The 14,023-nt window shown below is 38.6% G+C and overlaps 1 protein-coding gene across 1 annotated transcript in view; it reads left to right on the plus strand.

The window, feature by feature from the left end:
• ABCA4 (ATP binding cassette subfamily A member 4) overlaps positions 1 to 14,023 on the plus strand; it is a 62,681-nt gene that overhangs the window by 20,376 nt on the left and 28,282 nt on the right. The window contains exons 13-19 of the mRNA XM_054638067.2: positions 2,814 to 3,019; positions 3,771 to 3,947; positions 6,383 to 6,605; positions 8,341 to 8,562; positions 9,931 to 10,135; positions 12,354 to 12,452; positions 13,406 to 13,630. Of these exons, the coding sequence (XP_054494042.2) occupies positions 2,814 to 3,019; positions 3,771 to 3,947; positions 6,383 to 6,605; positions 8,341 to 8,562; positions 9,931 to 10,135; positions 12,354 to 12,452; positions 13,406 to 13,630 (1,357 nt within the window). The remainder of the gene's footprint in view (positions 1 to 2,813; positions 3,020 to 3,770; positions 3,948 to 6,382; positions 6,606 to 8,340; positions 8,563 to 9,930; positions 10,136 to 12,353; positions 12,453 to 13,405; positions 13,631 to 14,023) is intronic.

Below are 14,023 nucleotides of genomic sequence, written 5' to 3' on the forward strand. Positions count from 1 at the left end.
GCAGAGGAACAAAGAGTTCTTTGGAAGTCCCCTTGCAGGTTTTTAAGCACCTGATCAAAATTCCATTGATTAAAACCAATGAAGGAGTTTCCACTTGTTCTGTGGTCACTTCTGACAAGATGTCTGTCTCTTTCCTGCAATCTGTACCTCTCTTCTCTAGCAAGTTGTTTTCAGTGTTGCCTTCTGAGGATTTTTGAGAGAAAATTGTTACCAGTTATAGGCAACAGGACTAAGCCTAACTCCTAATTTCAATCTAGTTCAGTCTAAAAGACCATTTGTCCCTATCAAGATGGCAGGAACTGAAAGTTTATCTGCCTTCCTACAGCTAGTACAAGAAGGAACAATAAAGGCTTTGCACAAAGGTCTGCTGATTCATTTAATGATCTTTTTGTATCATGTTAGCAGAATTATTTCTTGTCAAACTGAGCTAAATATATTGTGTGCAGCAGGTCAGTGCTGGAACATCAGTAATACCAGAACAGTTACTGTACCTGGTAATAGATCTTTGTGTTCTAATGTTCTTTGTAATGAGCTTATTCTTTAAAGTGTGCTGTTTACACAGAGTTGTAAGCACTTGGGAATGTTTTCCCACTGTGCCAGACACAATGGCAACCAATAGCTCCCTTTGGAGAATAGCCTGCTCCTTACCTCCATAGTATGCAATAAGGACATTGTGTTGCCAGCACCTGTCTTTGGCAACTCCAGGTCTCTGCTGCAAACTGTGATGCAGCTGAGAATCCCACAAATTATGCAGTGGCTGCTCCTTCTCACCACCCAAGAATTTCCTGTTCTTCCCTGTGATTACCTTAGGTCACAGAACAGCTAAACTATTAGTGAGAGCTATGCAGTCACTTCTTTATGTTTATTATTCTCTGGTTTTATCTTCCAAACCTGTTCTTATTATTTTTATTTTGATTTTGGTTTTCCCATTTTCATTAGACCATTTTAAATTGTTAAATAATTACTGGGAGCAGATTTGAAATAAATTTCCCCAAGTAGTTGAAAAATTAACTTTGATATAGTGATATTTATGAAGACACAAACTGAGTTCAAATTCACTGGGGGACAAGAAAAGCCTAGGTAGAGCATACAGCCTTTGTTTTGAATGCAATTCATGTTAAGAGAAATGAATTCTAGCTTTGGCTCATAGATTACTATATAAAATGTCTTCTCACTTTCAAACTGTGTGAATTATTGCAACACTCCCATCTTGCCCTATGTTCTCATACAAGCTTTGATTTCACTCTCCTCATGGAGAAGATCTATAAGCATTTGTGTTTTGTGTTTTGAACACTTGCTGCTTCCTTTACTGGACCCCTGGATAAGAGCCTATGCTGCTCCTCAGCCCACTCCAGGCACTCTCTGTTCTGCAGTGAAAATCTAGATGAGTTCAGTTGCTGTCACTATCATTTGCCTGTATCATTCTCACAGATTCCCCTGGAGAACTGTCTGAGTTCTGCAGCTGAAATAAGTATCTTGAAAATAATTCCTCCTGATAAAGAAACAACAAGTAATCCTCCAGACCCTGCAAAGTTCCACAGTTCCACAGGAAGGGTTTGCTTTGCACTCACTGCCACTTTTGCAAGAACTAAACTGAATTCCTAAACTCAGTTAACACCATGTGGGATAAATGTATCCCAAAAAATTAATGCAATATGATCCATCGGTCTGATTTTCTTTCTCTTCTGACATGCAGTTTTCTGCCTTATTTTGCTTTCTGATATGAAATTCGACATATTTTAGTTTTCTGAAGCAAAAGGGAAAATGAACACCTACAAACACTAGGAAGAATAAAGCCACAAAATAGTGTTATCAATTTAAGCACTGTTCTGTTGTGATTTAAAAAATATATTTTCATATAGATCCCATTAAGCTGTGATAATATAAGTTTTAAGGGAAACATAGCATGATTTCTCACAGGGAAGGGTTAAGTAAAGGAGTCTTTAAGATTAAATAACAAGTACCAGTATGAGCTCTTTGATGTAGACTAATTTTTAATTATTGGCTTGCAAGAAATGATCAAGGAGATAAGATCAAACAAGTTAGCCTGTTGGAATTTTATGAAGCAAAGGAATTCAAAAAGTATCTTTCCAGTCAATCAGGGTTTAAATACTTCTACTCTCTGTTAATATTTTGCCAATTCTGAGGGGCAGAAGCTAAAATACAAACATAAATCTGTAATTTTACAGACAGCTAATGCTAGAGTTTATAGCATTCACAATGGGTTTTTTACAATGTCTGCTAAGTAGGACCTAAATGGAGAAACATAAAGAACTTAGGTTTTGATGAATTTTTGTCTTTTATATGCATTGATAAGAATACAGTTTGTAGTAATGACAGAGACCAAGAAAGAATTCTTTTTATCGAGATAGCCAATAAAAATGACGCATTAACTTAAGTCAGCAGGTAAATCGTGTCAGAATTCAGCAGGGACATAATATGACCAGTTAGATAAATCAATTACTTGTCTGGTGTCACATAGGAAGAAACGTTGAAATATCTAAGAGACATTTAAATTTAAATGTATGCTGTGACTTTTCCTATTGCTTCACTTGACAAAATGCTTTTCATCTGAAATCCACAGCCAATGTTCTTTTCTTACAGATCAGTCATCCTTTAGCTGTCTAGTATTCACTCAGGCGCTTCCTGGGCTGAAGGGAGGAGAGAGTCAACAATAGTTTCATCATAAAGCTGAAAATAACAGTTTCAGTTGAACCTACTTTCCTTTTCTGTTTTCAACCTGGTCTTTGCTTTAATGTACATCTCTTAGTATTTTAATCCCATGCAAGTTTTCTCTTTGTAATTATTTGTAGTGTTTGACCTTGGATAAATTTGAAGGTTATCTTGATGAAACTCAGCTGACTCGTCAAGCCCTTTATCTGCTGGAGGAAAACAAATTATGGGCTGCTGTGGTTTTTTCAGACTTAGAACCTACAGCCAGCAGTCTCCCACCACATGTGACATACAAGATCCGAATGGACATAGACGCGGTGGAGAAAACAAACAAAATCAAAGACAGGTATTTACCTGATAGTGGTTTCTCAGTTCTTGCCCGCCATAACATAAATATGAGAGACATAAGGGTGTTGGAATCTGTGTTGGATACATATGTAAAATCCAGCTGTATTTGTTAATAGTTACTGTGTAGTGCAGTGCAGAATCCATCTCCAGTTACCAGGTGCTAACATAAATGGTATCACTCTTGTGACAAGCCAAGCAGTGGGTAGGTGCAGGAATACAGGGCAAAGGGATGATTCTGCTCAGAATCTGTTCAGTAACCTGCTTCAGTTTATAGATGGCCCCACCATTGGGAAAGACAGACTAGGAAGTCCTGTATGGATTGTGACTCAGCTCTCCTCCACCTGGACAGCAGAGCTTCTCTGCTGTTCCTCCTCAAGTCCCCACCAAATAGACTCACTTAAAGGGATATAATTTCTCAGGACTGTCTACAGAAGAATATAATGGTATCTGGTAGTTGCAATTCTAAATACAGTTATTTCTATTCTAGAACAGTTATTCTGCTACGGGACTAATTTATGTACGTTTTAGGCCAAAATTGCTATTCCAAGTCGGTGCAGAGAAAATGAAAGGGAAAAAAAGAGCCTTCCACTTTCTTAAGCAATATGGTCTGATAGACCAAAGTCTAGAAAAGACAACTCCAGGCAGTGTCCCTACAATTTCAGTTGCTGTGATTAATTAATTTGCCCCAGAACCCTTCCCTAAAGTCAGTGCTTACCCAATAATAATTTCCATGTGAATTTTCTTTTGAGGTACTGGGATCCTGGTCCAAGAGCTGATCCTGTTGATGATTTACGTTATATATGGGGGGGCTTTGCATATCTCCAGGACATGATTGAGCATGGGATTATAAAGACCCAGACCAGCACTGAAGTGCCATTGGGAATTTATCTGCAGCAAATGCCATATCCATGTTTTGTGGATGATGTGTGAGTAAAAGCAGTTTGTCTTAATTCTATTGAATACTTGGGTTGCTGGATGGTTTAAGATTCTCAAGCACCAGAATTAGCCCTAAGTTATGAATGTCCTAAGGGATAAATGCAAGAGTAATAACTGAGACACAACTGACTTAATTTGGTTTTTTCCTTATCCTGTCATAACTCACTCAGACTCCACAAGCCACCTTTGCCAAGATTCAACCCCTAATCCTAATCCTGGACTTTGTTTCATCCAGTGTCCAGGCCTAAAATGAACTCAATACACTAACCCCTTCAAAGCAGCAGTTTTTTTCCAATTTTCTTCCCTGTTCACCGTGTGCTTGCTCCAGTGCTGCAGTCTGTGATACTGCAGCTGTCCTCTTATACTTTTCACTCAAAAAAAAAAAAAAAGGCATTAGAGAAATCTTTTCATAGTTTTGTCCGTGTGCTCTGTGCAGGCAAGTGCTACTACTTCTGATAAAAGCAAATTGCAGACACACAGATTGACCTGTCATTCCCATCACTCATTATGTGTTGGTCTGACAGAACATCACCCTGGCAAGCCTGCTGTCTAGTTCTTCTCCACTGAGAACATTGCAGAAGCAGAAACCCCATCTGTGCAAAAGTTCTCTGAAGCCCGCAGTGGCCACATGCAGTTCAGGATTGGTGTCCAAGCTCAGTGATGGCCTCTGCAGAGATCCTGCTCAAGTGAGGCAAGTGTACCCTCATGGTAACCTGTAGGCTGTGTTGTGCCCAGCCTAGTGCTGGTTACATGTATCCATCCACAGGCAAAACTCTGTGCCCCAGGCCATATCACAAAAGCATGGGTTTGTTTCTCCAGACTAGATTGCTTTTCAGGAATTTTTTGGTGAAAAAGTGAAGATTTTCCCTTTGTTTTGAAACTGACATAGCTTTGATATGGCAAAAACATAGTTCTATAGGGCTCAGACTTAGGAAGCTGAAGACTTTTTGCTCCTTACCTTTAGCAGCTATGAGCTTTTGGCCTTTAAACAATCAACACTGGATTCCCCAAACCCCATAATACATAGCAGTGTTAATTAGTAGTATTAAACAGCTCACATAAGGATGAACAAGTACCCTGGGAGCCTGAATAATAAAACCATCCACATCAATCATAACTAGGGAGAGGGAGATGTATTCCCTCATCTTCTTTACCAGATAACTCCCCCGGCACAGCAAGGCCATCAGTGCCAGGGAGACATTGTTTATGTTAACATGTTCCCAGACTCAGCAAAGTGAAGAGATAAACAGTGCAGCTAACAAGCTGTGTCCTGTACAGGACCTTGTTAAAAACTCCTGGTTTTAACAGGAGAAATGGAAAACTGCTTAATAGAAAACTGCCTCTGGCTCAGCCTGCATTGCGTGCCAAGGGCTGTGGTGAGTTGGCTGTGAGTGGATGCCAGGTGCCCACCAAGCCTCTCTATCACCCTCTTCCTCAGCAAGAAGGGAGAAGAAATTAAGATGGAAAACAACTCATAGGTCAAGATGAGGCCCTTTACTAAAGTTAAAACAAAAAATAACCCAAAGATTCATTCACTATTTCCCATCCAGCAATGTCCAGCTGCTTCCTGGAAAACAGGGATTCAGCATGCATAGAAGTTGCTTTGGAAGACAAATGTAGTAAATATCAAATACCCCCCCACTTTCTCCTCCTTTTCCTTAGATTTTATATCTCAGCAGACACAATATGGAATATCCCTTTGATCAGTTTGGATCAGCTATACTGGTTGTGTCCCGTCCCAAGATTCTGCTCACCCCCTGCCTAGTGGTGAAGTGGGAATGCTGGAGAGACAGCTCACATGCTGTGCCAGCACTGCTCAGCAGCAGGCAAAACACTGGTGCATTCTCAACACCTTTCTAGCTATCCATGCAAAGCCCAGCACTGTGAGGGCTGCTATGGGGAAAGTTAACTCTATCTCAGCTAGATCTGATACCCTGACTCATGGTTTGTATGAATTTCAGCAGCCTTGCTGGCAGCATACGATGCTTTTAATGACTAATTTGTTTATTTCTCTTGTTAGTGAATCTTTGGAGCAGAAAGACAGTGACACTCCCATATTGTTAACCTTAACATATGTCTTAAAATATTCTTTGTAGATCATAGTAAAAGCATTATGGAAATTCACTGTGAAGAGAGATGTATTTTCATGAGGTACCAAATATTTTGAAGCCTTCAGTAACCATTAGAACCTCTTTGTAAAATTGAAATAACATTCATTCGACTCATGGGAATGCAGAAACCATTACTTTATTAATATTTAGGATGCTTGTGAGGTTTACTAGTGACATGCTATTGATGTTTGGACTAAGACTATACAGTTCTGTATTTAATTAATGCACTCTTCCCCACTCCTTTTCCTTTTTGCTTTTCATCTAATATTTCTCTGTTTTACCTAAATTTAATTTATTCCTTCTTGCTTTGGTAGCTTCATGATCACCTTAAACCGCGCCTTCCCCATCTTCATGGTGCTGGCTTGGATATATTCAGTCTCCATGACTGTGAAGAACATAGTGCTGGAGAAAGAAATGCGTCTGAAAGAGGCCATGAAGAACAGGGGCATAACCAACGGCGTGATTTGGTGCACTTGGTTCCTAGACAGCTTTTCCATGATGGCTGTGAGCACATTGCTCCTCACAGCTCTGATTATGGTAAGGATTGCTACTCTCAAACTCACTCTTGTGTTTGCACTCCTGATACCAGTTTGCTGTTGAGAAGGAATAGTAGCCATTGACAGGGAGATGTGAATGGTGGAGGCCTGTCCTGATCACAGCACGTAGCAAGCACATTCTTCTAAGCAGACCTCATAACAGCATCAGCACTTGGCAGAGACAGAACAATAAATGCACTAGTAATCATGTATTGTCGGATCATAAAAAATACATCAGGCTGGTTACTCTGTATATTGTATTTTCTGTAGGCAGATGCAGATCTCCCAATAAATAATAAGTGTTGTTTTAAATCAAAGAGATAATAATTTGCAGAATTTTTATCTTGTAATTCACTACATGTCAATAATTTTTAATATCCATTGCTTGTCTGCTTAGAAACTGAGCAACTATTTCAATGGATAAAGAGACTGCAAGGACAGAACTTTCAGGAAAACCTAAAAAAAAAATCCACCTTTTGCTCCTGTGATTCAGAAATACTGTATTTTTATAACTTTTCAGGACAGTTCAGATGTTGTCTCTGAGGACTACCTTTTGTCTTCACTACCTGAGAACCAAGCTTTATATTAAGAGCTTGCTGCTATGTTTTATCATATAAATGGATAGCATTTTGATAAGGAAGAATGCCCTTGCATCTTTTCTGATGTGGGGAGCTGGTATTGGTGTAAATACATAGTTAGGGTTCAAGCTGCTTTGTCTTACCAGCATGTCCTGATGAGTTGTTTTAGTTCCTGGTGTTTCCATTGCAGCTTGGGTGGATAGAGAAAGCTCACTTTATTTGCTACACTGGTTTAATTAAAAATCAGAGGGTAATTAATATCAGAGGAATGTGCTTGTACCTGTAATTCACTTTCCCATATTTCACTATGCTAGTGTGAGGCACCTTTGTAAATATATTCTTATGAGACATTGCATTCCTGTTGATAAAGAAATCAGTCTCTAAGGCCCAGTGGGATGTTGCAACCATGCTGAGATCTATTTATAGCCTGAAAGACCTATTTGAGCATTATATAAATTGACCTAATAAATAGGTCTCAACATTGGTTTTAAAGACTACATAGATAAATGGCAGCAGTCCCTGTTCTTCTTGAGAAAGCATTTAATCCACAAAAGCTCTAATGAAGAAAGGTCAATAAAAGTTCACCCAGTGGATCAGTTAAAACACAAGGATCTCTGAGAAACTGCACTTGGATTTCTCAGATGTGATATGCTTCTGTTTGAATAACTTCCAGGTGCAGAAGCTTTATAATTTGCCTGTGGTTTTATTGTGGGTTTTTTTAAAGATGCATTTTGTAACACTTCCTTACATTGTCTTTTCTGTACATCAAGCAAGTGGATTGAGAGGATGGTGTGAAGAGATAAATGAAAATCTATTGTAATATTTCAAATAGTTTTATTTAAAATGCATGAGTTTCCAAGGGGGCAGATCTTGCTTGGAATCATTTACTTGTTAAGACAGGGACAGAATGTCTGTTTTCAGTCAGTTATGAATTTGTTCATTCTGTTTTACTAACCTGAAGTCACAATCCAAGAACAGGGCTAAAGTTAGATGAAGGATTTGTTATTGTAATGACCTCAGTTGTTGAAACTAATACCTGGAAGAGTTAGAAGTCATACTAGAAGTCATACCTGTTACATGTCAATAGCAATTCTGACCTTTCCTGCTAGCAGAAAGGAGCAATACTTGTAAATTTTTCTGTTTTCCTTTTGCTTGCAGCATGGACAAGTGCTACATTATAGCAATCCAATTCTGTTCTTTCTATTCCTACTGACATTCACCACAGCCACCATAATGCAGTGTTTCTTGTTCAGCACCTTCTTCTCCAAAGCAAATCTGGCAGCTGCCTGCAGTGGAGTCATCTACTTCACCTTGTACCTGCCCCACATCGTCTGCTTTGTCTGGCAAGACCGTCTGACTGCTAATCTGAAGATCCTAGCAGTAAGCCTTTCACTGCTTCCGTGGTGTCTCTGCTCCCCTTCTCACAGTCCATACGAGAATCACAAAGTATTGCACACCTCTTCCTCTTGACTTTTTTGACTCAGGGAGGGAGACCCCTAAATCTCTCTTAAATAATTAAGGATTGCAGGTGTGGAAGCCTTTAGCAGGCCTAGTTCAAGAGATATCTTCATAGCTTTTAGAAAAGCCAGTAAAATTTATTTTATGTTTTGAATTCCAGGAAATTAGCATACTAAAATGTTTTAAATGTTTTGAATATTTCCTTGTAAGTTAAATCTAACTTCTGGTATGTTTAATAAATATGAAGGCAGTTCACAAAATAGGAACATTTATCTTTCTCATGTGCTATAACCTACTTAACACCCTATGTCTAAGCATAAGAAGACCTCAGGTTCACATTCCTTCTTTACCTGAACCATAAAGTTAGGAATTGAACCCCAGTGCCAAAGTTCTGAGAAATACCTTTCATCTAATGAGTTGTAGACATTCTTCATGCAGTACTTCCATGTTGGTTCTCTTCCATTTTAGGTAAGATAGTTAAAGTCAGGGGAGCTGGAAACTTCTTGCTGTTTTTTGAGATGGAACCATGATCTTACAAAATTACTCAGATTGATTTTCTGTTCCCAGTGAGTCAGGAAGGAGAGCAGGTGTTTTGAGTCCAGTCTCCCCATTTTTATCAAGCATTCTAATAGCATAGGTAAAGGAACTGTCTTCTCTTCTTGCACTAGGAAATATAAGGAAAAAGGGAAAAGAAAACAAAACACTTCCAAAGCTGTAACTAAGTGTATAAAGTTATAAATGAAGTATAAACTACTGGTTTATTAGTTTGTTGTGTTAGAATCAGCTAGCAGACATGACAGGGGAAGCAGTTGTAGTTTTCCATATCCTGATCGTCTGGTGTACTTGCTGTCATGTTACTCATAGTGGCCCTGCCTCGTAGGCTCAGGAAATACTTTGTTTCACCTAGGTAATCAAAGGTGTACACTGTAAACTTCTAGATGCACCTACAGTATTTTCCAAATAGACATTAATGAAGGAAAAAATCAGTGAGAGTTTCCTAGTAGTTAAATAAAGAACAGCCAAGGCTGAATTCAGTCTATTATAGCTAAACACTGCTTAGAATTGCAGAAAATTAAACGTTACAGGCCAATGTAAAAGTGAAACAACTTTTCTCATGTCATTTATTACACAAGTTTTAAAGTCCAGTCCCTAAAAGTCAGAGGGTTTTTTTTGTTTGTTTCGGGTTTTTTGTTTTCTTCTTGTGGTGGGTTTTTCTTTGCTTATTTGGTTTTGGGTTTTTTGCAAAGTGTCCCTCTGTCAGGGCTGAATATCTTTTTTCCTTTATTCCAGAGTTTGCTTTCTCAAGTAGCTTTTGGGTTCGGTACTGAATACTTGTCACGCTATGAAGAACAAGGACTTGGCCTCCAGTGGGGTAACATCAGAACCAGTCCCTTGGAAGGAGATGAATATAGTTTTCTTTTTTCCATTAACATGATGATTTTTGATGCTTTTCTCTATGGAATACTTTCTTGGTATCTCGATAACGTTTTTCCAGGTACGCCAGTTTCTTATTCATACAAAGTAGTGGTAGTTGCTGCAAACTGTTTGTCTAATCAGTCTCTGTGTATTTCAGTGGCAGAAACAGGGTGTTTGACCTTGTAGACTATGAATCTTATCCAGTTTAGCACTACTGGTTTATTAAGGACTTCCACTTTTCTCTCTTTCTTTTCTCTCTCTCCTGTTTTATTCCTGAAAAGAATGAAGAAGGAAGAGTAAAAAGGAGGATGTGGTTTCTAGTCCTGTTTTATAATTTAAACAGAAAATAAATCTACAAAAACATCATCTGTTAAAATTCAATTTGTGTATACTTTTCTTTTGAAGAGTTTCAACCATTTCTTGTGAGATTGCTTTAAATTTTTAAAAATATAGATTTGACAGTAGATTAGATTTTCTAATTCACATATATACTTTGGCCATATTATGCAAGCTGTTTCTTGAAGGATGGTACTGTTTCCTAAGACACATGCTGTGTCATTGGCAGTTGTGAAAGTTCCTGTGTGGATTTATTTTGTTTCTAAATGGAAGTCATAATTCTAGTACAAAGTCCCAGAAGGACTTTGTTATCAATTACAAAATTCTGGAACATTCTGTGTGAAAAAATGATTTGTCCTTCTAGCTTAAATGGTTGTCTTGCTTCATATTTAATATTGTTGCAATATAATAACTGCCAACTCTTATGCTGTACAAGCAAGTGAGCTTTCCGTTCATCAGTTTGTTATTCCTGCATGTGAACTGCAGTTCCAGAAGGTGTTCTTGGCAGATGGCTTTTTTCTTTTTCTTTTTCTTTTTCTTTTTCTTTTTCTTTTTCTTTTTCTTTCTTTTTTCCTTTCCTTTTCTGCAACTCTGTTTGTTTAAAGAAGAGAGGACAATTGACTATTTGCATGAACACAGCAGGAACTAAACAATAGAAATTTCTTCATTCATAGATAAAAATCATTTTTTTTTCTGTCAGCACTTTACACAAAAGTAGCATGTTTCAGGGCTTCTAGTTAGTAGCTCCCAAGATTTACTCTGTCTTGCCTTTCTGCTGCTCTCTTTCAGTAGAATTTCTGTCACACATATGCAGCTCTGCCAAATGAATGCTGTACTATTTGAGGGTATGACAGGAATTCCCTGGATAATTCCTTGAGCCCTCTGGTTCTAGTCCTGCTCAAGTCTGCTCTGAAACCAGCCACCCACTGGCACAATGGCCCTTTGGCTATTCAAGCATTCTGCTCCATGACAAATTTCACTTGGGTTTGCAGTCATCCTGAATGAGAAGCTGGTTTTTTTTTGCCACCAGTTTCAGAGGGGAATAATCCAGTCCATAGGAAGGCAAACTGTTTGTGAATGCAGACAGAGCATTTCTGTGCATGAATAGGAGTACAAGTGGTTGGCTGAAACACAGGTAGTTTCTCTTAATTCAGAAGTAAGCAGACACTTTCATAAGCAGTGGTTTACAATTAATAAAACTCACCGTCTTTTGATGAGCATCACAGATTCCCATGCCTGTTTTGAATAAGTAACACAAGGCCAATAACATCTCGGGTTACAAAGATGCCAGTTTTAAACATAGAAGCTCAAATTCCTGCATTCTATAAATTAATATGATCCAGGAAAGCAGTGTTGACTTCAGTAAGTCTGGTCTGACCTGCCAAGAACTGGTAATGTTACTGTGCTGTCTCTTATCCAGACTGAATTAACCTGTAACTAAAAAAGCCCATGTTTATTTAAGAAGAGGATTACACTGTTGTCACTTTTCCTGAAAGTCTGTGTGCTGAAATAACAGTCAGAGTGTCTTTTCTCATTACCAGTTGTAAATTCAGCCCCAGCATAAGTGTAAATTTAAAAAGCTTTTCAGTCATGACAAGCCTCAAGTGTTAAATGGGCATTAAAAGAAAGTCCCTGAGTGAGGCTAGGATCCCACCTTAAGCAGTGAGTTGCTGCCTGGTTGGTAAGGATTCAGGGAATAGCTTTATTCTGCAATTAAACTACTTTCTACTTAAGACAAGGTAAGGCAAGTCACATTTTCGGAATACTTTACTGCTGTCCAAAAGAAAAAAAAAAACTGTTAACAAAATCTTTTCTATCAGCTATACTTGGTACGTGGTTTGACCTTCTGATATGCAACACTGGGACTGCAAGTGTTTATAATTAGACTTTGCTTAGATGAGTTTGTACCTACTGCAGAATGGGGTTATGAAGTGCACTTTACCTGCTTATTTTTATTTTAGGGGACTATGGGCTACCACAGCCTTGGTATTTCCCTCTGCTCGAATCCTATTGGCTTGGCTCCAAAAGCCCAGAAGCTGAGAAAACAGCAACTACTGATGGTGAGTTCTTTTAAAACTTTGTTTTTTAGAAATAACTTCACTGATCTGCTTAAAGGTGACTGCATAATATTTCCATTATCTGGCCTGCTGCAAAGGTGAGAGACTGCCATACACTGGGAGTCTTTGCAAGTGCCTTTGAACTTGGAGTGGTGTGCTATCATTAGATCATTAGAGGTGAGTCACCGTTCCATCTGAGAGCATTTAAGGCCTGGCTTAACAAGCAGCATCAAATCCTCACTCTGTAACCAACACCTTTTGAGACATTCAAGGAGTTCTTACTGCTCAGCACAACATCCATGAAATGTTAATCTGACTCTGAGGTTTCCTACTTTTCTAAACCTGACTCTTTTCTATATAGTCTGACACTCATTTAAGCCTGTTTACTTTCTGTTTCTAAGCAAGATCATAATCTATGCCACCCTTGTACCAAGGTGAATAAACTCAGTAAAGAGCCAGCAAGTTGATTAGGAGCTGGAGTATGTCACGTACAAGCTGCTGAGAGAGCTGGGTCTGCTCAGCCTGAAGAGAGAAGGCTCCAAAGAGCTAGATTTGTCAGATGTGTCGAGTGGAAGGATGAGAGGCAGTGGATGTAAGCTGGAAAACAGGAATTCAGATTTAATATAAGAAAAAAAGTCATTACTATGAAGGTAGCTAGAGCACTACAACATGTTGTTTAGAAAGGTTGTGAAATCTCTATCTTTGGAGATTGTTGCCCATGATCTGAATTGGCCATATTTTTTGAGGATTGAACAGGAGGTCTTTGGAAGTAATTTCTGATCTAAATTATTCTATTATTATCTCAAGTAGCCTGATTGTGCTGATTGTTATTTCATCCTCTCTTCTACAAAGCCGTTGAAAAGCTCAAGGCTTAGGGCTATTTCTTTTTCCTCAAAATACCTCTAGGGATATTAAATTTTTGTTAATTAAATCTTGATTACTTTTGGTTTATATAGAAAAAAGTCCAGAGTCAGAAGGTTGTGTGGATCAGAAGACCACGGAAAGGGAAAAAAATGAAAGCAACTCAAATAAATCTGAAGAACCTGAAAAAACAGAAGAAAAGAGTGACGGCCAGGGGAAGAAGGATGGTAAAAACAAACAATGTAAACACAAACGAGAAAAAGAACCCGGCGAGCAGGGGAAGCCTAAGACAGATGTCCAGGACAAAGATGAAATTAATAGTAAGGAGAGAGAGCAACCTGAGTACTTCTGAGATACTATACTCACTGTACTTCATACCAAACTAGACATAGCAGTGATTGGAGCCAAGCCACAAGAGCTAGTAGGGACCCAGTAGGTGATTGCATATAACTGCCAGAGCTAAGCATGAGAGAGACATTGACTCTTATTTATTCCTCTAGATTCATCATCCCTTAGAATCTTTTAGCCACTACACTTAAGACAGCTGGCTCCAGAACAGCTCCTTAACTTTTTTTTTTAATCATACAAATGCAGGCTGTTTCTTTGGCAAGTTAGTTTTCTTGCTGAGGGAAGCCTCAGAGCTACATACATTGACTCTTTAAAATTAAACAGAGCCATGACTTCAATAAAAATACGCTGAGGGGAATGTTCTT

The sequence above is a fragment of the Agelaius phoeniceus genome, chromosome 8 (assembly GCF_051311805.1).
Source record: "Agelaius phoeniceus isolate bAgePho1 chromosome 8, bAgePho1.hap1, whole genome shotgun sequence".
Lineage (NCBI taxonomy): Eukaryota > Metazoa > Chordata > Aves > Passeriformes > Icteridae > Agelaius > Agelaius phoeniceus.